The sequence below is a fragment of the Stegodyphus dumicola genome, chromosome 3 (assembly GCF_044657685.1).
Source record: "Stegodyphus dumicola isolate Sdum_Otavi_A_Nest chromosome 3, ASM4465768v1".
NCBI classification, from domain to species: domain Eukaryota; kingdom Metazoa; phylum Arthropoda; class Arachnida; order Araneae; family Eresidae; genus Stegodyphus; species Stegodyphus dumicola.
Genome location: NC_140770.1, coordinates 202794930 through 202819579, shown reverse-complemented (window position 1 = coordinate 202819579; position 24650 = coordinate 202794930). Strand labels below are relative to the sequence as shown.

Here is a 24650-nt window from a genome sequence, read left to right as displayed (position 1 = left end):
TTCTGCTAATTCCACCAGATATCAGCCCAGAAAAGAATAGAGATAAAATGTCGCACTCACCACCTAGCTCACCAATTTCAAAAATCATTGCTTATCTGGAGGAAAGAAAAAAGCTTTTCCAAAATGAAGCGGAAACTGATCAGTTTATCACGTATCTGGAAAAACAATTACACATCCTCTCCACTGTTGAGGAATGCGATAGACTCTCTGCACTAGCTCAAGACATATTAACTAGTGAAACAATTACTTATCATGCTTCACATAGACTGCAACACTTTCTAATATGCATCTTAAACAAAACACGTGTATTAGAAGAAAACCAAGCAATTACTGAAATTGAATATCGTGACCAAAAAATTAAAGAATTGGAAAAAAAAGTCGATCACTTAATGAACGCCTTACATGGAGAACCATTTAAGGAGCAATGTAAAAGACATAGGCGCCGTTCTTCGGCTTCTACAAACTCCAACACAGAACAACTTGAACCTGCCATTAAAACCGCTAACAGATACAGTGGACTTGAAACAGAAATGAGTGAAAATAATATACACAACAATGAGGAAAAAATGGATAATGAAAGTGAGGGTACACATAATCCGGCGGCCCCTGAGCCCTCGAACAGTAGAAAAATCAGAGTTCTGCCAATTATTATAGATGATGTCCCTCAAGCTGATAAATTCCTGGCTGAGCTTAGTGTTCAAACAGGGAAAACAATTACAGGCCAATTAAAAGGCACCAAATTGCATGTGACTCTCCCTGATGCAAATGCTCACAGATATGTGAGAGGAGTCATTAAGGAGAAAAAGTTAAAAATCTCATACTTACCAACTTCAAGATGAAAAGGTTTTAAAAATTGTCATACGAGGACTGCCTGTTACTATGGACCATCAATACATAGTACAAGAATTAAGAAATCAAGGATATGGAGCTACCTACATAACTAATCTTAGAAATAGACGCGAAAACAAACCAATGCCGCTCTTTCTAGTGCATTTGCCAAAAAACGAGCAAAACAAAACCATTTACAACCTCACTTACATTGGCTATCTCAGTTACCGTAGAGGCACTTAAAAGAAAACAGGACCTCCACAGTGCTATAGGTGCCAGGGGTTCTTCCACAACTCATTATTATGTACAAGAGAATGGGTGTATGTGAGATGTGGTGGCCCACATCGTTCGACGTCCGGCGAATGTCAATTAAAACCAGAAGAACCTGCAAGGTGCTGTCACTGCGGGGGGCCGCATCCTGCGTCCTTTTCCGATTGCCCGGCTATACCAAAACAAAAAGGAAAACTGACAATTTCATCCCAAGCCAGCCTCCTGCCAATAACCCCTGGACAAGCAATACAGAAAATTTCCCGCCACTCACAGAACCAGCTGCTGCAGCCCAGACAGAAACCTCAGAGACAATGCAAAACTCTGACGACCTCCTCAGTCTCAAATGGCTAAAAGTCATTTGGAATGACATCAAAAACGGAATAAAACAATCAAACAAAAAATTTCAATATTTGACAAAATAGAAATAATAGTGGACATTATTGAAAAAATCACTAGTCACATTTAACACTCCAGCAGCAAATAATAGCAGATACTACAGCATTCTTACTTGGAATGCCAATGGACTTTTCTCCAGAAAAGATAAATTAAGCGACCTCATATTAGAACTCGAGCCGGATGTAATTTTAGTGCAGGAAACTCATCTCAAGCCAGCCAGGACGGTCCTCTTTCCAAATTACTTTGCCTACAGATGTGATAGACTCTCAGGACGAGGCGGCGGGGTCATCACGTATGTTAAAAGCAGTATCTCACACTTCCACAAGCCAGTGTTCACAAACAGCTTTGAAAACGTCATTGTCATTATCACAATTGACAATACCTCATTTGCAATTACCAATATTTACATACCACTCACAAATCACCTAAACATTACAGAACTCAATAGCCTGATCACTATACACCCCAAATCAATAGCAGGAGGTGACTATAATGCAAAGCACCTTAGCTGGAATCATAGACGAGCAAACAGAAATGGCAACTTACTTTTTGATCTCATTAATCAAAATCATTACTCACTGCTAGCACCAGAAGAACCCACGCATTTCTCCCTAAACAGATCGACAATCATTGATTTCTTCATCGCAATCTCTTTTCCATACCAGCATGAAATTACCTCAATCCCAGCACTTTCTTCAGATCACAATCCAGTATTACCGAAAATTTTTACAAATGCTAGCCATTCCTTCACTACTACGCTCAATTGGTGTTACAAACTGGCCCAAATTTACTAATGTTATTTCCAGTACAGTCCCAGGCAACCCCCTCATTAATAATAAAGAGGATATTGATAAGGAAGTTGAACAATTCACCAATCAGATCAAAGCAGCCATTAAAGACGCTACTAATAAGACGCTACTTTAAGACGCTATGCCAACAGACGCTTCCAACCCCTTCCACGCAACATAAGGGTGCAGATTATCATAAAAAATAGAGTACGCAAATTCTGGCAAAACACCCGAGACCCTCAGGCCAAACGCAGACTAAATTCACTCCAAAACAGTATAAAATGAGCAATCAAGGAGTACAAAAGCAGCAAATGGACAAATTTTCTAAATACACTATCCACTGAAGATAACTCACTGTACGACATCTCTCGTAAACTCAAAAATTCTTATAAGCAAATCCCCCCCCTTACATGGACCGTCGGGAATGGTTTACTCTCAGATTTTGACAAAGCCAACACAATAGCAGATGTCATTCAAGACTCTTTTACTCCAAATCCAGCCTCTTATGACAATGATCATATTGATCACGTCAACACAGTGGTTGATAGCTATCTTGGCATTCCGGCTCCACTAAATTTCACCTTTCTTGCCACACCAACACTTGTTGCTCAATTTATTAGTGCACTTAAAAATAAGAAAGCTTCTGGCCAAGACAGGATACCAAATAAGGCATTAAAAAATCTCTCCATAAATGGGATTACTTACATTACTAAACTCATCAATGCTATTATCAAATATTCATATTTCCCATCAGCCTGGAAAAATCCATCTATCATAGTATTTCCAAAACCCAAACAGAATAATACATTTCCACAGAACTACAGGCCGATAAGCCTGCTTAGCAGCCTATCTAAAATCATGGAAAAAATTATTTTGTATTTCATTCACAAAAACATTCCAGTCAGCCATTACACACCCTCAGAACAGTTTGGTTTTCGTCATTCACACAGCACTACGCATCAGCTTCTAAGAGTCATCAATTACATTACAGATGGTTACAATGCCAAAATTCCCACAGGAGCAATTTTCTTAGACGTGTCAAAAGCATTTGACAGAGTATGGCATAAAGGCCTCATCTACAAACTTATAAAATTGGACTTCCCAGATCATCTTATTCGACTTATAGCTTCATATCTTAGTAATCGCACATTTACTATCAAAATTCGTAATACGCACTCCTCCATACGACCCATCACAGCTGCCGTCCCCCAGGGAGCAGTTCTTTCCCCCCTACTCTATAATATCTATACATATGACATACCCAAAGATGCCACTATCACACTAGCACTCTTCGCTGATGATACGGCCATTCTCACGAGGGCAATACATACAAATCACATTCGACTTCAATTACAGCATTACCTCATAGCACTCGAGCACTGGTTCACACTTTGGAGAAGAGCAATCAACACTAATAAATCAAAAGCAATCATCTTTCGTAAAGGTACCTCCAATTACACCCCAAATTTTTGATGATGATATAGAATGGGTCTCCGAGGTGAAATACCTAGGGATCACTCTGGACAGCAAACTCACCTGTAGACAACACTTCAGTGCTGTCACAGAAAAATTTAAAATGACAGCGGCCACTCTTAGGCAGACACAGTGTACTTTCCATATCCAACAAAGTCATACTTTACAAAATGATACTCAGACCTGCTCTTCTCTATGCCTGCCCTATATGGGGACAAGCGGCAAAAATGCACATAAAAAAGTACAAATTCTTCAAAACAAAATGCTTCGTGAAATTGTAAATGCACCTTGGTTTATCCCAAATAACACCATTCACACAGATCTCAATATCAATACCATTGCAGAATATATACGCATACTCTCCACCAACTTCTGTCAATCAGTCCAATTTCATCATAATCCAGAAATATCAAACCTTCGATATAATCCAATCCCTGTTGAAAAACACAGGTACCCAGCACATATACTTGCCCCATAACGCAGGCATTAATACTGACACCGTCACTAAAGCCACCACTATACAAAAACACTACATTACCTTTCACATCACTGCTAAACTAGTGTGGCCCCGCCACCACCGCCTCGCCGGTTGAAGAACGGCTCACCTCAATTCTTTACTCAACCACCAGTCTCGGACAGCTCATTAACAAACTCTAACTCCTGATAGTTTTAATATGAAACATAGTAAAAGAGCGCTTCGCGCTCTGACACTATAGCAAAGCTTATGATCTTCGTCAACAGAGATGGGGATTTTAATTAGGTAAATTGAAAAGAATTTTGGGAGTAATCTTACATGTATTTTGTTCTAATCCAATTAAGATTACTATAAAGAAAATGTTGTGCAATACCTTGCATCTATAATGAGACTTAAGAATATACTTTAAATTCAAGATAATAAACTAAAATTATAATAAAAGTCTGTATTAATAACAGTGAAATTCGAAGAATTTGTTGCAGTGAGATAAAATTAAGATAAAAATTATTATGATTATTTCTTGCTTTCATATAATATAGAAAAATATTATTTCACTTAGATAAAAGTAAAAATTTTTACGCTAAAAAATTGTACATTTTCATGAACAACAACAGAACAATGAATAAAAATTTTTGAATAGGAGAATATTAACAAGAATTACAACCGATAAATGTCAATTGCAAGTAAAGAACTAATTAATACACTTTCTAAATATGCTCTTAACAATAATCGGAAAGGAGAAACAAGTGATCTGAATATAACATTTGAAAAAGTTATGAAGATTCTGTAATTCCTCTTATAGGCGCACATTATATAACTGCATTTAAACATTTTGAGATATATAATTTTAATTACATATATTCAGTTATCTAATTATTAGTTTACACAAAACAGTTGAGAAAATCATAAAGAACAAAATATTTGAGAATAATTATGTTTTAGCAACTACTTAAATTTTTAAAAATTCCTCAAAATTTACTTAAAATTTATTAACAGAAATCTGATAAATTACAATGTAGTAAATCATGAGTTTTTAGAACATATCACTTTAATTAAATTTTCAAAAAGGAATGAAGAAGAATGAGATACAAAAATAGCTTTACTCTCTTTTTTAACCAGTTTATTTCCTGTATTTTCAATCACTGCAATGTTAGTTAAGTTTGCATGCAATTTATAAATTGTCACTGATTCGATGCACATTGTGCATGTGAAAAAGAGTGTATTCTTTCCTTAAATAGCTCTTGTGACATATTTTTCATTTGTATTTTCGAGGATCCTTGCCGTGAGCTCCATCTAAGTGTCGGTTCAAATTACTTCTATTGGAATAAGAACGTTGGCAAAAGCTGCACATATATTCTTTCAGTAGCTGATTTTGAAATGTAAAAGATCTTGAATTCCCTGAAATATGAATAAGTTGTCTTATCAATTTATAAAACATTTAAAATTATGTTTAATCAATTAAAATGACTATATATGTAAATGATACAGCCAATAAGAGAGTCAGATGTTCTTCACTGTTTATTTAATCTTAATTTTCGTTATCTGTAATCATAAAATATATAGAAAGAAAAAAATGGAGTAGATAGATATAAACACAGATATTAATATGCAAATTCTTGTATTCAATAGAAAGCGAAAATGGCACTTTATTATAATTGACCATTTTTTGTACGACCATAATAGTCACTGATTAAGTTCGCCACTTCCATGAACACTTTGCATGTGAAACAAAGCATATTTTCTTCTTAAATAACCCTTATGACATATTTTGCATTTAAATTTTCGAGGATGTTTGCTGTGAACTTCTTCCACATGCCGGTTTAAATTACTTTTACTGGAATAAGAACGTTGGCAATAGCAGCAGACATAATCTCTCAGCAGAAGCTGTTCTTTAAACATAATAGTAGACCATGAGCTACCTAGAATATTAAGAGTTATGTTATACATACCATTTTCTGTAAATAACAAGTATATTTTAAAAATGGATAAAAAACCTAACAAACAAGCAAAATTTTACACAGCCCTTTAATTAAAATTTATTATATTACTTAAGTTTTAAAGCTGAGTACACTATAGTCTCACTGTAATTTTCAAAAGTCTACATTTATATATTTTACAATCTTTTCAAATAATTATGAAAAAAAATAAAGTATAATAGTCAATTGAAGATAATTTGAAATTGATTGAAAATAAAGTATAAAGTTAATATGTATAATAGTCAAAGAGTTATAGTATCATACAACATAAACTGCTTTAATAAATAATAATATTAAATAAATATTTCAAAAGAATATAGTAAAGTTAAATTAAACTTAAAGAATTCTCTTGCGCCATTGCTGCAAGGAATGAAATTTGAATTTAATTATTTGAATTTAACAATTTGAATTTGAATTTAATTTTGAAATCAGAGAGACAAACTAGGTAATCATTTATTTGTAATTAATTTCATTTAAAATTTAATTAACTTTAAATTGACTTTTTATGAATAGAGAATGTTTGTTAAATTCAAATAATAAATAAATACAATTTTTTTAAGAGCTTCAATGTAAAAATCCTCATTGGGATAAATTCTGCATAGGTCTTGTGAATGATATTTAAGGTTATATAAATTAAGATATTTTTGCATAATTCTAATGAATTATTAACTGTAAATATATTTACACATATTTATATAACGGTATCATAACTCACCAAGGAAGTTAATCTCTTTGAAAATATCTTTAAAATAAATGTTTAACACTTTTAATTACAAAGGAGAAAAAAATATAATTAAGTATTTTGCAAAAAAGAGTGTATTAGAAATATGAAACAATAAATCACAAATATCCATAAAAAAATTTTTATTACGAAAATTTAGATTTCACAATACAGAAATATTACCATTCCTTAAAAATGTAACCTACTGCCAACAAACAAGAATAACATAATTTTGATCATAAAAACAATATTTGCACTAATCCTTTTTACAATATATACAATGGAAGATCAAAATAAAAAAATCACGTGTTTAAGAGTTAAATGCTTTTGTTTCTTTGAACCCAAGTTCTAAAATTATTGCATGAGAAACAGACAGAAATACATGTTCGATCATGTAAAAAATATTGAAAATTATATAGCATTTGACATTAATCAAATAACCGTGGTATTTTCTTCTGTACATATCAGTAATTTGTAAATAAATTTTATAAAAGATCAAATTAATCAACACATATAGTTTTTGTACATTTCTGAAACTTGTAATGAAATGTAACATTAAAACATTTCTTTATTAAACACAATGCAATATGAAAGCACAGAAATAGCTACAAGTAACTTATTAATTTTCTAGGAGCTACTCCTGTGCGGATGACATTCGGTGGCATAAGTAAAAAAAATCGACTGTATATTCAGCAATAAAAATAAACCACATAAAAAAATACTTGAGGGAAGAGAAAGAAATATATCTTGTCCTTTTGATAGTGGAGAATTCTTTGACCCTGGTAAATATCAAGAAATTAATACAGAAATTTAAAACTTAAAAAAAGCATTTAGATCTGAATTATGTCTTCAAAATAAACAAACATTTTTTCTTCTTAATTCTGCTGTTACATAAAGTATAATTTTATGAGCAGTAAGTTTGTGCTTAGTTTTTAAGATTGGTTCTAAAAGCATGTTTGCTATATGAAGTGGAAAATAGATTTCATAGAAAGTAACAAAATTATATTCCAGTGTTTGTGCCAAATCCTATGGATTATTTAAGGTAGAATACTAATTGTCCATGTAAAAAGTTTTTTTTTTAATTGAATTAAATGATGAAATAGCAATATTTGTCAAGGCTATTCAACAAATTTGAGATTTCTTCAAAAAAGTAAAATCAAAAAGACAAATGTATATAAAAGACAAATATATTTTTTACAGAGAAATGTATATAAAAATGTACATATTACAAAAGGGCATTTTAATTATTTGCAATGAAAATATAAAACCTTTTAAGAAAGTTTCATAGTAAACTTGTAGAAAATTAGCATCACTTAACTATCAGAATGACTGAAAAAATTTGGAACATTTAATTGCAATTAGTTCTAATTAATAATTAAAAAATAATATACAAATTTAAAACAGTTTGTTGCAACTTTTTGGATGAATTTTAATTAAATCAAAACATATCAATAAAATGTATCACATTTCTGATGTAAGGCACTGTATTTAATTTCTATATGATATTAAAATAGATAAATTCAGAAATACTTTTACAGACACAAGACTTCATACTCTCCATATTAGTATATTAGAAGAATAACACGAATTTTACCATGACAAACCCACATTTTATATAATCTCACAACTTGTAGTCTCAGTGTATACAATTCTTTTATCAGCAACTAGAATTTTTTCAGTAATATATATAACAAGGATATATATTTGTATAAACTTTTATTTCGAAAGCAAAAATATATCAAGTGCTGTATTAAAACTAAGGCACTCTTCATATAAATTAATCCTATGTATATAGTTTTAAAGATGTGAAAGAAATATAACAACAAATAAGTTCACAAATGACAATTTCACTATAATTACTAATCATTAATCATGAATAAATCAAAATGATATATCAAGTCTTTCTTATTGGAGAAAGGAATAAATAAGTTTGGTTTATATATTCAAATTTGAAGCAATCAGAAGATTTAAATAAAATTTAACTGCTTTCCATTCCCTCCTTTTTTTTCAAATACACACAACAGATAATAAAAAATTAAGGGGAGATACAGTGAAGTTACAAAAAATCATTAAGAGAACTAAAGTAATTATTAATATTGATAATTAGCATTAAAAAACTAACTACCTTTATTAACTATGAAAATATACTTATACTTGAGCTAACTTCAAAGCCACAACAATCACCATACATCTTTAATGTATTATATAACTTCCCATTAACATCAGGTTCCTAATAAGACTTAACAGGTCGTGAGTAAAAAATCTGAAGCCAAAGAAACCATTAAATATCTTTAAAATGCATTATATGCCTTAACAGCAATCTGTCAGAGAATTCAAATTAGTAGACAAAGTTAAAATTATATATACATATATACACACACATATACATATATAAAGAAATGACTTTGCTGCAATAATTTATACCCTTAAAATATTTTATTAATGTATAATTATATCATATTTTGATTTATAATACCCAAATGCAAAAAAGATGTGCACCATCTACTATCCAAAAATACTTCAAACAAGACTGAATTATGAAGGGTGGAGAGTCTTCACAAATTATAAATTTATGATATAATTATATCCTAATATTATTTGCTGGTCATTTAACTAGAAAATTAACATAAAAATAACAAAAGGAAAGAAAAAAGTGAAAGCAGAGTATGGAGTTTACATATGGAAGATCCACATCTAATTAAACACACAAATAACTCAAAACAGAATTTATGAGAAATATGATGAGCTGTGGAAAACACATGGAAAAAAGTAATGTAAATGGGCTTCCTATGCCAAACAAATAGTTAGAGTATCAAAATAGAAAAAAGTTGGAAAAAATTCCAATATGATCCACTGAAATTCTGCTACCTCCTTTATTATTTTCTTTCAGATTCCTTTCAGGGTATCTAGTTCAAAAGAGAAAGATACAGGTTCTGTTAGCAGCATTGTAACTTCATGACTTTATTCTCAAAGAATAAAAATTAGTAAAACAGTATAAAAATTTAACTATCACTACAAATAAAATCATTAAAAACTCATGAATATAATATAACTTACGACACCTTGTAAACGTGTGTTAAATTTTGACCATAATATAAGCTGAACTCAATTTAACAGTTTATGAGAGCAAGACAATTAGAAAATGAATGTGAAAGAAATGAAAGGAAAAGGATGTTAATGGGCTCAAAATGAAATGGAACATATTGATTTTGATGAAAACAATTAAACATATGTCCAAACTTAATAAATGAATGATATTAAGCATCTATTCTGTGCTAAAATTGTAACACAAAACTAAAAATATAAATTTAAATGCAACTAAAATAGGAAAAAAGCAATTCAAATATATCTGAGGCAAACATTTTTTAAAATAAAATTTTTACGCATTTAATATCTGCCGGTATGTGTACAAAATATATAAATATGATAATACATAGGCATATTTTACACAAAAAAGCAGGGATGCCAAACTTATGATTGAAATATAACAAATGGTTTATAAAAGAGACTTTTATTAATTCACTATTATGAAAAACCTACCACATATCATATGCTACACATAAGCTTGCTGAAGTGCATATATTTTGTCAGGTAAGTAAGCATAAAATGATGCTTTATCAGCATTTATTACATATGAATAATTTGAACAGATAACTATCATTTAGAGACACTCGGCCAAAAATCCATTATGCATTGACTCACAAACTTACAAACTACTTAGCTTAACAAGAGAATAAGGAAATGGATAAACAAAAATCATAAATTAAAAAAATATTAATTTATTTAGTATTTTAAAAAACGGCAGAGCTAATATTTAGTTTATCAAGTTATTTTAACTATCATGTATCCATCATTTAACAGTTTTATAGTATTAGTATACTGTAGAGATACTGAATGCTGGTATAATTTCCATTTCATATAAATATAAAGCTTACCAGTGTAAGGGAGGATAAAAATAATTAATACTGATCATTAATCCTAGATTAAGTTTTCAGGGACCAAATGATTGGCTAATTTTACCCATTCCTTTAAAAAGGTTAACTGTGAAGACATACCTACTCAGATAGATACAACTTAGCCAACTAGCTGATTTGATATATTAATTTATACCATACAACTAGAAGTTATTGGACATCCCTTGATTTTAAGTGGAATCACCTACACAATACAAGATCAGTACATATAACAGATGATTTAAAAATGGCAACAATGCCTCAATTCTTGCAGATGCTTTAATAACACAACGAGCAAACAAAAATAACTGAATCTAACCAAGAGTTCAGTCAAGAGACGTTTTTACACAACTGTACGAGTTCGCTTACAGTAGATAACATTATCATGAAATGAAAATGTCATGGAAGCACATGGTGCAGCTATGACAATGTAAGTCGAAGAAACTGAAATACTGGGCTGAGTAAAATCTCAAACATATCGAACGAAATTATCAGAGGGTCTTAGTAACTATCACAAACAACTTAGGTCTCAGTATGGGTAATGGCTAGACCAATCATATGACTATCTGCTAGAAGATTGTTGCACCTTGTTTAACTGTTTGTGACATAATTCAAACATTTCATTGAGCCTATCAATACCTGATGTCATCTGGAATAGTGTAACTTACACAGTCATTGGATCACTAGAAGTTCCAATCAGAGTCATGGCATTTGATTTTGATTCGGAGGTACGTGTCTAGGGTTGGTAGATGTTTGGAGATCAAGACTTGTGGAAGTCAATGTGCTGACAATGAAATTTAGAACAATAGCCTGGCCTTCTATTTTAACAATCTATTTTTATTAGTCTAGATATGGCTACTTAATTTTAGTCTCTTGATATTTGAAATCTGGCATCTACCAATGTGACCACATTATAATATTTTGCAAAAAAGTCCATTCCTTTTTACTAAACTAATGCAGTTAAAAAACAGGATATCTAGTTTTGTGGTTTGAAGACATGCAGGCAGAAGAATTAACTGCCTGGTCCGTGGTCCAAACCTTAAGCATGATTTTAAAAATAAGCTGGAGCACTACCTGCATACCAAACCACTCACTATTTGGTGAAATAAATGTCACTTGTCAAATACAAATCAAGCTACAGCAGACAAGGAAATAAATTTCCAATAACAGAACTTAGCTGAAAACCTATTCTTAATAATAATAATCATACAACAAGCCTTTTATGGTGACATCTTAATAATAATGCTATATCAGCAAATAAGTATCTAATGAATTTTAGCCACAAAGTATATTTACAAAGTAAATGCATGTGCTCAAATGAAATATCGTTTTACAAAAGTATCTTTTGATATTTATTTGTGTCATCATACATTTTAAGGGGAAAAAATTATTTGAATGAATAAACAACATAAACTAAAATTAGAAAATGAGTTTAATGCATAAACGAAAAGAGTTTGGCATCCCTATTAAAAAATAAGAAAAGCATAACTGCAGCTGGTTGGTAAAACATGAAAAAATATGAAAAGCCAACACTGAATTTTAAAGAAACTTAACACAGTTACATGCAAAATGAAATAATTCAACAAAATGAAAAAAATTATAACACTTTTTGTTTGAAAGATTCAGAAAGAAGAATATCTTCATAATATTCATCTTTTGGCACACGCATAAACTTCCAGTCATTTTTTTCACTATGCACTGTCATCTTATGCTCTTTCAAATAATCTTTCCTTTTATACTTTTTCAAGCAAATGTCACACTGAAAACGTTTGCGATCTCTCATGATATGTATTTCCATGTGTCGTCTTAAATTACCACGGCTTGAAAATATCCGTTTGCAGTATGGGCAAATTGGTTCATCTAACTCTGATAGAATCTTGTCTAAGTCAGTTCTCTTTAAATTAGGTTCTATTTTAAAGCCTAAATTAAGGTAAAAAAAATATTTTATTTAAAATGGTAAACAAATAAATCACAAAAATATACATTATTGTTAGTCAATAATTTGTTATAAATAATAATTTTATTAAAATAACTAGAATTTGTACCAACACTTTATCAGTTCTATTTAATATTAAAAGTAGCATTTAAAAATTATACTAAAGCATATTCATTCCCAGATTTCATACTTTAAGCTTTCAGCAGGTATATGATACTTATAATTTTTTTTTAATATTGAAGCAATATGCAAAATGAAATCTTTTTCATTTTCAATTATACTTAAAATTAAAATGTTTTATTTCTAAATTAAACTATATATTTATTATCTAAACTAGAGTAAAATTAGTTTACTAAAAACTACAGAATACACTAGATTAAGGTTTCATATGGAAGAGAATGAGATTTTACTAATCTGATACACAGTAAACGTACAAAGCACATGAATGATAAAAAATTATACCTATAACTTTATTTTATAATAATTAAATTTACAAAAATGCTATAATTAAATAGTCTATAATGTAATATCTAAATGATAAAAACATCAATTTTACAAACAAATATTCATTTTTACACCTCAGCATTCAGTTGCATGAATTTTTTTGGTTCCACATACATAAAAAATTAAAAGTAATAAAAATAAATAATATAAAACCATCCTTCATAACATTTTTATAAATGAGGTTTCCTCACATGACCATGAGTTAAAAATTTATGTTCTATTACATAGTCTTTACGAGAATATTTCTTGAAACAAATATCACACTGAAATCGTTTTGGTAATAAGTGCAATTCCATATGTCTTTTCAAATCCTGTTTCCGACGAAATTGTTTTGAACAATAAGGACACACACTGTTTGCTAATTCAGAGACAATTTGCTTAATATTTTGTAATGTCTGGACATCATCAGCTTCATTGATGGCAGCAATAAACACTGAAAAAAAATGATTTATCATATAAGGCTGTAATAAAAATGTAGTTTAATTTCTTACTCAGATATTAAGGAACTATACAAAAATATCATGAGACAATTCATAAATATCATAAAATAAAGAAAATCTTGATGCAGGAAAAAAGCCAAAACATTGCATTTTAAATGCATACATAACATCAAGCTACTTTATAATACACCAGATGTAATTGTAATAAAGCTATTTCTTTTAAACCTACAAGAACACAAGTTATTGACATATTTAAGCAAAATGTTTATAAACTAAGAATATAATCATTCAAGGAAAAAATATGCAAAGAATATCATATAAGTATGTGTAATATTTCAATACTTTTTATAAGTCATGTTTTAGTGATGCAATTGCCACTAATCAATTAAGTTACTAAAATATATCACTAAGAATGACCTATTGAATAAAATGGAAGATTTAAGAACAAAATAAATTATAAGCACAGAACCCCCCTTTCACTTTTCACCATTATCATGCATGAAAAAAATTCATCCTGTTTTGGAAGGACAAATAAGAATAAAGAGGTTTCACCTGAAAAAATTAAAAAGAGCATGAGTAAGTATTTAAATGCAAGTGAAAATAATAATAACAACAATAAATTATAATTTCTCATGCACTATTATAAGAAACTCTTAATTTAAGGTAGATAAATTTAATATGTTATACAAAACATTAATTTTGAACTTTTTAAAAGTAATGCATATTTACATAGCTATATTATGAAATTTAAAAATAACATTATGAAAATTTTAAAATAAAATTTTGAAGTGAAAAGAAGATGAGATTTTTCAAAGGCAAGAACAGATTTCATCCATTTGTCACATGTAAGTAAGTATTCTGAAGAAATGCTCAAGTTTAAAAAAAAGAGAGAGAAAGATTCAGATTTGAATTTCCAGGAACAAAAGAAAGCAAAGACAGAAGAGCATTTTCTCTTTAATGAGTTCAGCTTAATAGCAAAGCTTGATACTACAACATAAAAGCACAATGAAAATCAGTAGCAAAAGATACATGAAAACAAGTGTATGTTTCAAAAATAGCTTAATCCCCAAAAATAAATAAAAAAAGATTATGGGAAAAAATTTCATTTTTCACTTTTGGAAATTATTCCAAGACATCTCATTTAAAGCACCAGTCTCTAAATTTTCCAACTGCATATCCCTATATGAATAAAAATGATTTAATACAATAAGAGCAACATTGATTTTTTAAAACCAGATATCTTTAAAAAATTATTAAAAATCTATTAAAATCACCAAATATTTTATTTCTGTTATAAAAAAAAGATAGCAGCTAAATTTTAGTAATCCTATATATTTCAGATTACATAAAATTACTTTTTAAGTATTTTCAAAAATTAAGGATTTGCAATTCCTCCATCTTCCGTAATCCAATTGTGCATTTATTATGCCTACACTTAACAATGTTCATATAAATCTGCATAGTGTCTTTTCATAATTTTTGTATTTTAAACGAACTGTTCTCGTTAACTTCATACAAAGAATTCAGAACAGAAGCAATTTTGTTCCTGTTTAAAAATTATCAAAATGACTTTGTTAATACATTTTCAGTTACTGCGACACATGAAGAAGTCAACAATTTTAGCGATATTAATTATACACATCTAAAAGTACATGGATGCTTATATGCCTCTTTTGGTACACAATTAACTAAACTTTGAGATATTAGATAAAATGCTGCCCTATAGTATTATATTTCTCAGACAAATATATGAATATTTTTTCAAACAAATATGTGAACATGTTTAAGAGATAACTGATTTTTATTTTAATACTTTCCCAAAAGTTTTCAACATATATATTAAACTTTTGTACAGATGCTTTGTCATTAAATGGGTTATTTATTTCTGCTAGTTCATACATAGTAGACTTTTATAAATTTCAGAAATTTCTTAACTCTTCCCATCTCACTAAACTGAAACACTGATATCCTATTCAAGGTGACCATTTTAAGACTTATCTTCACAAGCACTGCTACACTTCTTAAATAATGAGTTTTTTTTTTTTTTTTTTTTTTGATTACTCAATGATTTACATGCAATGCAGCTCTTTGTAACAAGACTGACTGTTATCTCTAACCAGATAATAGAAATCTACCTTAAGGATATGAAATATTTTCATCTTCCCTCAATAAGCTGGCCAGATTGGATGTTGATACCTTTTGAATAAAAAATCCTTTTTCACTACTGCTGTCTGCACTATTGCTTGAAACTTGATAGCATAAACTTGTCACTTCAGAGCAATTAAATCCAGTTGTTATGAAACGTCTGGCAGATTAACTGAAAAGAAATATGGAAATTCATATATATGGAAATGGTTAATTCATGACCTTCTTACCTTCTGATTATCCACACCCCCAATATTCTGCAGAATTTCACAATTTTGACGTATTTAGTTTACACGTAGGAATAGGAATAGCCATCCCACCCACATGCATATCATACACATGGATTTACATGCTTTATATTCAGTTATCAATTTGTCGAATATTGCCCACTGTCTATAGTGTGCATGATTATGGCAAAGCCTCGAGGGCTATCTGTCTAAGAGGAGGGATGCCTTCGTGGAGGACTTTCTAAGGGAAACTGGCTCGTATACACGTTACACATGGGGAAAACCACGAAAACGCCCATGCAGCCAGCCCGTTCGCGGGATTCGAACCTCGGACCGAACTACCAGTGTTCAGCGATTTTACCGCTCGGCCGCTGGTGGGCCCCCACTGTCCCACTGTCTATAAAAGTCTAAATATTGGCCACAATCTTTTTCTGCTTTAAATTAGTAGTTTCTTATGAAATTCTTCTGTTTATTATTATGAAGTTAGTTATGAGGAGGATGATACCTACAAATCATAAAATTAAAATTAAATTTTTGCCAATTTTCATAGTGATCAGTAAGTTGGCAACTTTTTGTAGAGGTGCAGACAATCAGAAAATACCATTAATTAATAAATGTAAATTTGATCAGTAGAAAATATATATATATATATATATATGTGTGTGTGTGTGTGGAAATCATCAACGCCCAATGCTGAATTAGAATTGCTAGCAATGACGTCATCCCTGCACAGCGCAGTAAGAATCATTCCAGACAGCGTCAGATAGCGTCCAGACGTGGTCGAGAGTGGAGGGTAGATGTGAGCAGACAGCTCGCATTTCTTTGAGTGTTGAAGAAGACAGACGGTCTTCTTTTGATGTTTCACCTTTAGCTGATTATATTATTTAAAGCTACCCATGACTGTTTGTGTGAAAGGACTGTCTGCGCATCATTATATGAATCCGGTGGACTGTTAACTTAATCCTGCATACTGATAACTTAATCTTTACTTAATTTATCTTTATTACTTTTTACTTCTTATTATTAAAATAAAAGCATGTACAATGCCATGATAGTGCTCTATCTCAGTTTCAAAAGAAGAACCCTACAATACATGGCGACCAACTGTGCGGCCTCGAACTCGAAAGTGTGCGAGTGACATTATGAACTGTGCATTGAACTAACTGAGTGAACTGTTCTCACAAGTTATTCGATTTATTGGATTACTCGTATAAAGTGTGTGGATTACCCTAATTGAAGACGATCATCTGTCGGGTGAGTACAAAACTTTCTTTCCAATATGAAGTTAGTAGAAATTCCAGAATTGGAAGCAGCTTTAAAGAACCGTAAAAGTTCTGAAATCAAAAGTTTGCATAAGCTTATTTTTAATACTGATGGAGATCGAAATAACCGGAAAAGATTACGTGAATTTTCTGGCTTTATATTTAAACCAGATTCTGAAGAATTTAATAAGAAAATAGATGCAGTGCAGAATAGTTTTACTTTGAATGAGTTAATTAAAATTTGCAATGTACTGTGCATAAATTCAGAAGGTTCAAAAACGGAAGTCGTAACCCGAATTGTCTCTTTCCTATGTGATTTATCTGTATTATTTGAAAATATTTTGCATGAAGAAAATAGTGATATTGAAGATGAAACTATTAATAAAATTTCTGAAGTAATGCTTGATGATAATCAAAGAGACAATCCTGGTTTTAATGAGTCTCAAGTAAATAACAGTATGCAGCTTCCAATTCAAGATCATTTTAAACCTCATCTTAGTTTTTCTGATATTGAAAGTATTGTTAATCCTTTTTCTGGTAATGCATATGAAAATGTTGATAAATGGATTGATGAATTTGAAGATGTTATAAACTCTTTGAAATTGAGTGATTTGCATAAATTAGTTTTTGCTAAAAGATCATTAAAAGGTAAAGCGAAACTATTTATTCAGAGTGAACCTAAAGTTAATGACTGGTGTAAGTTAAAAAAGCTTTTGAAATCTGAATATGGTAAAGCTTTTAATTCTGCTGAATTTTTATGAAATGTTATGTAAGCGTAAATTAATTCCTAATGAATCTTTAGATGAGTATTTTTGGAAAATGAAAGAAATGTGTTTGCGAGGTAACATTGAAGATGCTTCATTAATTAAATATGTTATTGATGGTATTCCCAATTCTGTAGTGAGAAAAACTATACTATATGGTTGCGAAACAGTATCTGAATTTAAACAAAGGCTTAAAATTTATGATAGAATGAGATCGGACAATGATAAGTTCAAAATTCCGAAATCGAAAGTAGACACCCAAGTTAAAGATAGAAGTAAGCTTGCATCATCAAACCGAAATCAATCTAATGTTAATAAGGTCAAATGTTTTAATTGCCAGGAATTTGGGCATCGGTCATCGCACTGTGTAAACAAACTGAAGGGTATAAAATGTTTTAAATGTAAAATTTTTGGGCACAAGTCAACGGACTGTCCAGAGCAGACCCTCGAGAAACAAGCTTTATTACAATGAATTTCTGACAAGGATAGAATTATGAAGACTGTAGAAATAAATAATCATTTAGTTAATCGTCTAGTTGACACTGGTTCAGATGTGACGATATGCAGCGTAGAGTTACACAAGCAGATTGGTTCTCCTAATTTAAATTGTAGCGATATCACATTAAACGGAATTGAATCAAAGCAAACGTACCCCATCGGCTTTTTCATTTCTGATATTTCAATTGATAGTTTTTCACTTCGCACGAAAATTTATGTTGTCAAGTCATTATGTAATCAAATTGTATTAGGTTTAGATGTAATGAATCAGTTTAACTTCTCTTTTACCAAGAATGGCCTTCAAATAATTTCTCATCGGAATAAAAGTAATGTAAACTTGATAACTGCTGAGTCATATCGAAATTCTAACGTTCGTTGCGTAATGGGAAATTTAAATATTGCTGTGTCATTGAAGAATGTTTATGATCTTTCTCAGTCGTCTGGCGTCTCCGTTAATGCAAACAAAAACCCTGAAAGCGGAAGTGGATTGACGTTTAATTACCTGTCCACATCTGGTGAATGCTATTTCTATCAACGAGACTGACTTATCGCACATTTCAAATGTACAACATAAAGAAAGACTGTGTAATTTAATTAATTCGTACCAGCCTCAGAAAAATAGACAAGCTGACTTCAAGATGCAAATAAATTTATGCGATGATATTCCTGTCTGTCAAAATAGAAGATACACGTCTTTCGCGGAACAAAAAATTGTTGACGATCAAATTGAGGAATGGCTGAAAGAAAAAATAATAAAGCCTAGCAACTCTAACTATGCCGCGCCTATTGTTTTATGCAACAAGCGGGATAATTCTAAAAGATTATGCATTGACTATCAAAAATTAAATAAGATTATTAAAGACAAATTTCCACTGCCTTTAATTCCGGAAATTCTTGATCGTTTAGAACAGTCAAAAGTCTTCACAGCGCTAGATTTGAAAAATGGCTTTTTCCATGTAGACAGAGATGAAAATTGCATTAAATATACCGCGTTTGTAACGCATAATGGTATTTACGAATTTCTTAAAGCTTCTTTTGGTTTATGTATTAGTTCAAATGTTTTTCAAAGGTATATTTATTCAGTATTTCGTGACTTGCTAAATGAAGGTGTACTAATTATTTATATGGATGATATAGTCATACCAGCTAATGATGAAGCTGAATGTTTAGACAAATTAGAAAGAGTATTCAAAACTGCTTCGGAATATGGACTACAAATAAATTTCAAAAAGTGCCAATTCTTAAAACGGAAAATTGAATTTTTGGGATATGTAATTGAAAACGGAACTATTCGACCATCACCTTCCAAAACTGTTGCTGTTCGAAACTTTCCACAACCGCGTAATTGTAAACAACTTCAAAGCTTTTTAGGACTAACGGGATATTTTCGTAAATTCATTCCTCAGTATGCTAAAATAGCTAAACCTCTTAGTGACTTGCTTAGAAAAGGTATTGGTTTTAAGTTCAATTCCGAACAACAGGAAGCTTTTTGCAGATTAAAAGAAATTCTCTCGCAAGCACCTGTTCTACACAGATTTAGGCAAGGATATCCATTAGAACTTCATACTGATGCTAGTAGTCGAGGCATTGGTGCGGTATTACTCCAATTGTCTGATGATGGTAATTATCACCCAATTCAGTATATGAGTAAGAAGACTTCACCGCAGCAAGAGAAACTCTGTAGTTACGAATTAGAAGCCCTTGCAGTAATAGAAGCTCTGAAGAAGTTTAGAAAGTAGACACCCAAGTTAAAGATAGAAGTAAGCTTGCATCATCAAACCGAAATCAATCTAATGTTAATAAGGTCAAATGTTTTAATTGCCAGGAATTTGGGCATCGGTCATCGCACTGTGTAAACAAACCGAAGGGTATAAAATGTTTTAAATGTAAAATTTTTGGGCACAAGTCAACGGACTGTCCAGAGCAGACCCTCGAGAAACAAGCTTTATTACAATGAATTTCTGACAAGGATAGAATTATGAAGACTGTAGAAATAAATAATCATTTAGTTAATCGTCTAGTTGACACTGGTTCAGATGTGACGATATGCAGCGTAGAGTTACACAAGCAGATTGTTAGGCTCTAAATTCAAAATTGTAACTGATTGTAGTGCTTTTCAGAAAACTTTATATAAGAAAGATTTAACTCCCAAGATTGCAAGATGGGCAATGTTTATTGAAGAATTCAATTACGAAATTGTACATCGTTCAGGAAGCCAAATGAAACACGCTGATGCTCTAAGTAGAAATGCTTTAATTTTGACATCATACACATCCGATGTAACTGAGAAGATTCGGTTAGCACAACAGAATGAAGATGAACATGTGAAATTGATAAAGAATTTAGTTGAGAAGGGAGAAGAAAATGGATTCTTTGTGAGAAATGATATTTTGTACAAATTTGATAATGGTAAAGATCTGCTAGTAGTGCCAGAATCCTTACAGAACGAAATCATACAGAAGGTACATAAAAAAGGTCACTTTGCTGTAGATAAAACTGTGAATGCTGTAGAGCAAGAATTCTATATTCCTAGACTGAAATGCAAAGTTGAAAAAGTAATTGCTAACTGTATAGAATATATACTGTACAACAAGAAGCAAGGAAAAGCAGAAGGATTTCTTCATCCTGTACCGAAAGAAAACGTTCCCTTGAGTACGTACCATGTCGACTTTATTGGACCTCTTCCATCAACGAACAAGAGATACCAATACATTCTAACTGTTGTCGATGCTTTTAAGAAATTTACTTGGTTCTATCCAGTGAAATCACCAACTACGCAAGAAGTTATTTCAAAATTGAAGCAACAACAGTCTGTATTTGGAAATCCAGCCAGAATCATTTCAGATCGAGGTAGTGCCTTTACATCGAAAGAATTTTCAGCTTATTGTACAGAAGAAGGTATAGAACATGTCAAAATTACTACCGGTATTCCAAGAGGTAACGGACAGATTGAGCGAATTCATAGAATTTTGATTCCTGTTTTGTCAAAATTATCACATGAAGATTCAACGAAATGGTTTAAGTATGTTTTAGATGTACAGAGGATAATCAACAGTACAACTACAAGTAGTACGAAATATTCACCGTTTGAGCTTCTCATAGGGACGAAAATGAAGAACAAAGAAGATTTGAGAATTAGTGAGATATTGAATGAAGAATATTTAAAGCAATTGATGCAAGAACGTGATGAAATGAGAGAAGATGCTAAAAACAACATTTTGAAGATTCAAGAAGAGAATCGTAAACAATTTGATAAAAGGCGTAAGAAACCGAAACTGTACAAGATTGGCGACTTGGTAGCCATACAGAGAACTCAATATGGGACTGGTTTGAAACTACGACCTAAGTTTCATGGACCGTATAAAATCATAGCTGTTAGACCAAATGACAGGTATGAAGTCGAAAACGTAGGATGCCATGAAGGACCGAATTTGACATCTACTGCGGCCGACCATATGAAGCCATGGTCAAATTGATTTGATGTTTGTATCAGCTCAAAACCTAAGGACCTGATACTTTTTTTTTTTTTTTAATTATTATTATCTTTGCAAGTACATGATGGTGATGTCCATTCAACAGATATCGAGGACGATGCCTCTTCAGGCTGGCCGAAGCTGTGGAAATCATCAACGCCCGATGCTAAATTAGAATTGCCAGCAATGACGTCATCCCCGCACAGCGCAGTAAGAATCATTCCAGACAGCGTCCAGACGTGGTCGAGAGTGGAGGGTAGATGTGAGCAGACGGCTCGCATTTCTTCAAGAATTGAAGACAGACGGTTTTCTTTTGATGTTTCACCTTTAGCTGATTATATTACTTAAAGCTACCCATGAATGTTTGTGTGAAAGGACTGTCTGCGCATCATTATATGAATCCGGTGGACTGTTAACTTAATCTTGCATACTGTTAACTTAATCTTTACATAATTTATCTTTATTATTTTTTACTTCTTATTATTAAAATAAAAGCATGTACAATGCCATGATAGTGCTCTATCTCAGTTTTAAAAGAGAACCCTACATATATACGGAAGGTGAGAAACCTGCAGCTATTCAATGCCGGATGGTGACAGTTTACGGTTAAAAATATGTGTATATGTGCCAGTCCCAATATTTACTTTATGAAAATTGGCAACAGTAGTTTTTGTTGTCATTCAGTCTCTATCTGGTGTGCATTGCTCTGGTTGCTTGTTCCCATGTAACCTAATATTCCCAATATATTTTTTATTGTTCAACCTATGTCGTTTCTTTAACCCACGAATAACTCAAACTTTATCATTTACAGGGAGAAATGATTCTCTGAAAAGTCTGTCAGAAAATGGAATGCCCGTTTTCGTGCAGGCCATGAGAGTGTGGGTGATGACCCGAGACCAGGCCAGGCAAACACTGTCATCACGAGCGATTTCGACAAGGTGGATGTCAGCTATGGAACCGTGTGGACAATTGTTCACGACAGGTTGCGATATCAGAAGGTGCATGCCGCTTGTGTTCCGAAGCAGCTCACCGACCAGCAAGAGGAACTGCGTATGGGGCTAGCACTGCAACATTTGTTTCGGTATCAGGAAGACCCCGCTTTCATGGAGCGGATCGTCACAGGTAATGAGACCTGGTGCCATCACTACGAGCCAGAGAAAAAGCGGGACAGCATGCAGTGGAAGCATGCGTCACCTTTCCCTAAAAAGTTCAAAGCTGTGCCGTCAGCAGGTAAGGTGTTGCTCACCGTCTTTTCCGACGTTCAAGGTCCGCTACTTAGGAAATTCCTCGAGCACAGAAAAACCATTAACTCTGATGTGTTCTGTGAGACACTTCGATGCTTACGCAGGTCCATCAAGAACAAAAGACTGGGGCTGCTCACGGAGGGTGTGGTTCTGCTCCGTTATAACGCGCGTCCACACGTCTCCAGAATGGAACACACATGGAACTGGCCTAGTTCAAGTGGGAGACATTGGACCATCCGCCCTACAGTCCGGACATGCCGTCCTGTGATTTCCATATGTTTGGTCCACTGAAGAAACACCTGAAAGGGATATGCTTCAACTCGGACGACGTATTCAAGCACGCTGTGAAGGACTGGGTCTCGTCAGGGCCACAGGAATTTTGAGTACAAGGAATCCTGCGGCTTGTTCATCAGTGGGATCGTTGTGCTCAGGCCCATGGTGTATATTTTGAATAAAGTCTACATTTGTACCCACCGTGTCGTTTCGTACCTTTTCATTTGATCACCCCTTGTACTTTTGATATCTGAGACTGAGACTTCCGATACTAAAAAACTTTTTTTATTTGCAAAATTCTGTTAACATTAACTAGGCATGAATAACTGCTTAGTTACTGATTGGAATAATCCTACATGTGCCTTTTTGTGAATTTCTGCACTGAATATAACAAAACAACCATGAAACTGTACATATTGTTAGGACTGCTATTTTCTCACTAGGTAGATTTTGTGTAAAGTGATGTCCTGTTAAGCACAAATTACTGAAATTCCATTGGAAGCAGTAAAACAATCATGTTTAACTGCTTGCACAGAATTTTTACTGAACGGGATTGCAGCCTGTTCAGCTGACATTTCAACAATAGCTATAACTGATATGACAAGTGGGACTACAACAGTGATCATCTATTTACAATACTAATATCACATTATTCTTTGCAGGGTACCTCTTTCGCTGAATAACTAAAATATGTGATTACTGAAGAATAACTAAAATATGTGATTACTGCCAACAAAACATCCCCTAAAAAAAAAAAAAAAAAAAAAAAAAAAAACGCAATTTTAAATGGAAAACCACTACAATTTTATAAAAAACAAGATAAGTCTGCCAACAAAATTATGTTCATCTGCTTCTTTGATTATCAATGAACTGTGCGCCAAACAGAGGCATTCCTTTATAGCAGTGGTTCTTAACCGGGGGTGCGGGGGAAGCCCCTAACTAACCATAAAAATTATTAAATATCATTTATTAAATTTCTTATAATAAAACATTTGAAATCTGCA

The 24650-nt window shown here is 32.1% G+C and overlaps 1 protein-coding gene and 1 long non-coding RNA gene across 4 annotated transcripts in view; both read right to left on the bottom strand.

The window, feature by feature from the left end:
* Positions 1-24650, bottom strand: part of LOC118204383 (uncharacterized) — a 281241-nt gene that overhangs the window by 20963 nt on the left and 235628 nt on the right. Inside the window, exon 5 of one of the 3 annotated variants that reach the window (XM_085813764.1) lies at positions 7056-12800. The exons of the other annotated variants lie outside the window; for them this stretch is intronic. Coding sequence (XP_085669890.1) covers positions 12478-12800 — 323 coding nt within the window. The 3' untranslated portion in view covers positions 7056-12477. Of the gene's footprint in view, positions 1-7055; positions 12801-24650 lie in introns of those variants that run through there. 3 annotated transcript variants of the gene reach the window in all.
* The window catches only part of LOC118183636 (uncharacterized), a 47217-nt gene continuing 35373 nt past the window's right edge, over positions 12807-24650 (bottom strand). The window contains exons 2-3 of the long non-coding RNA XR_004757267.2: positions 15896-16077; positions 12807-13753 (exon numbers count right to left, since the gene is read on the bottom strand). This is a non-coding gene — a long non-coding RNA (uncharacterized LOC118183636). The remainder of the gene's footprint in view (positions 13754-15895; positions 16078-24650) is intronic.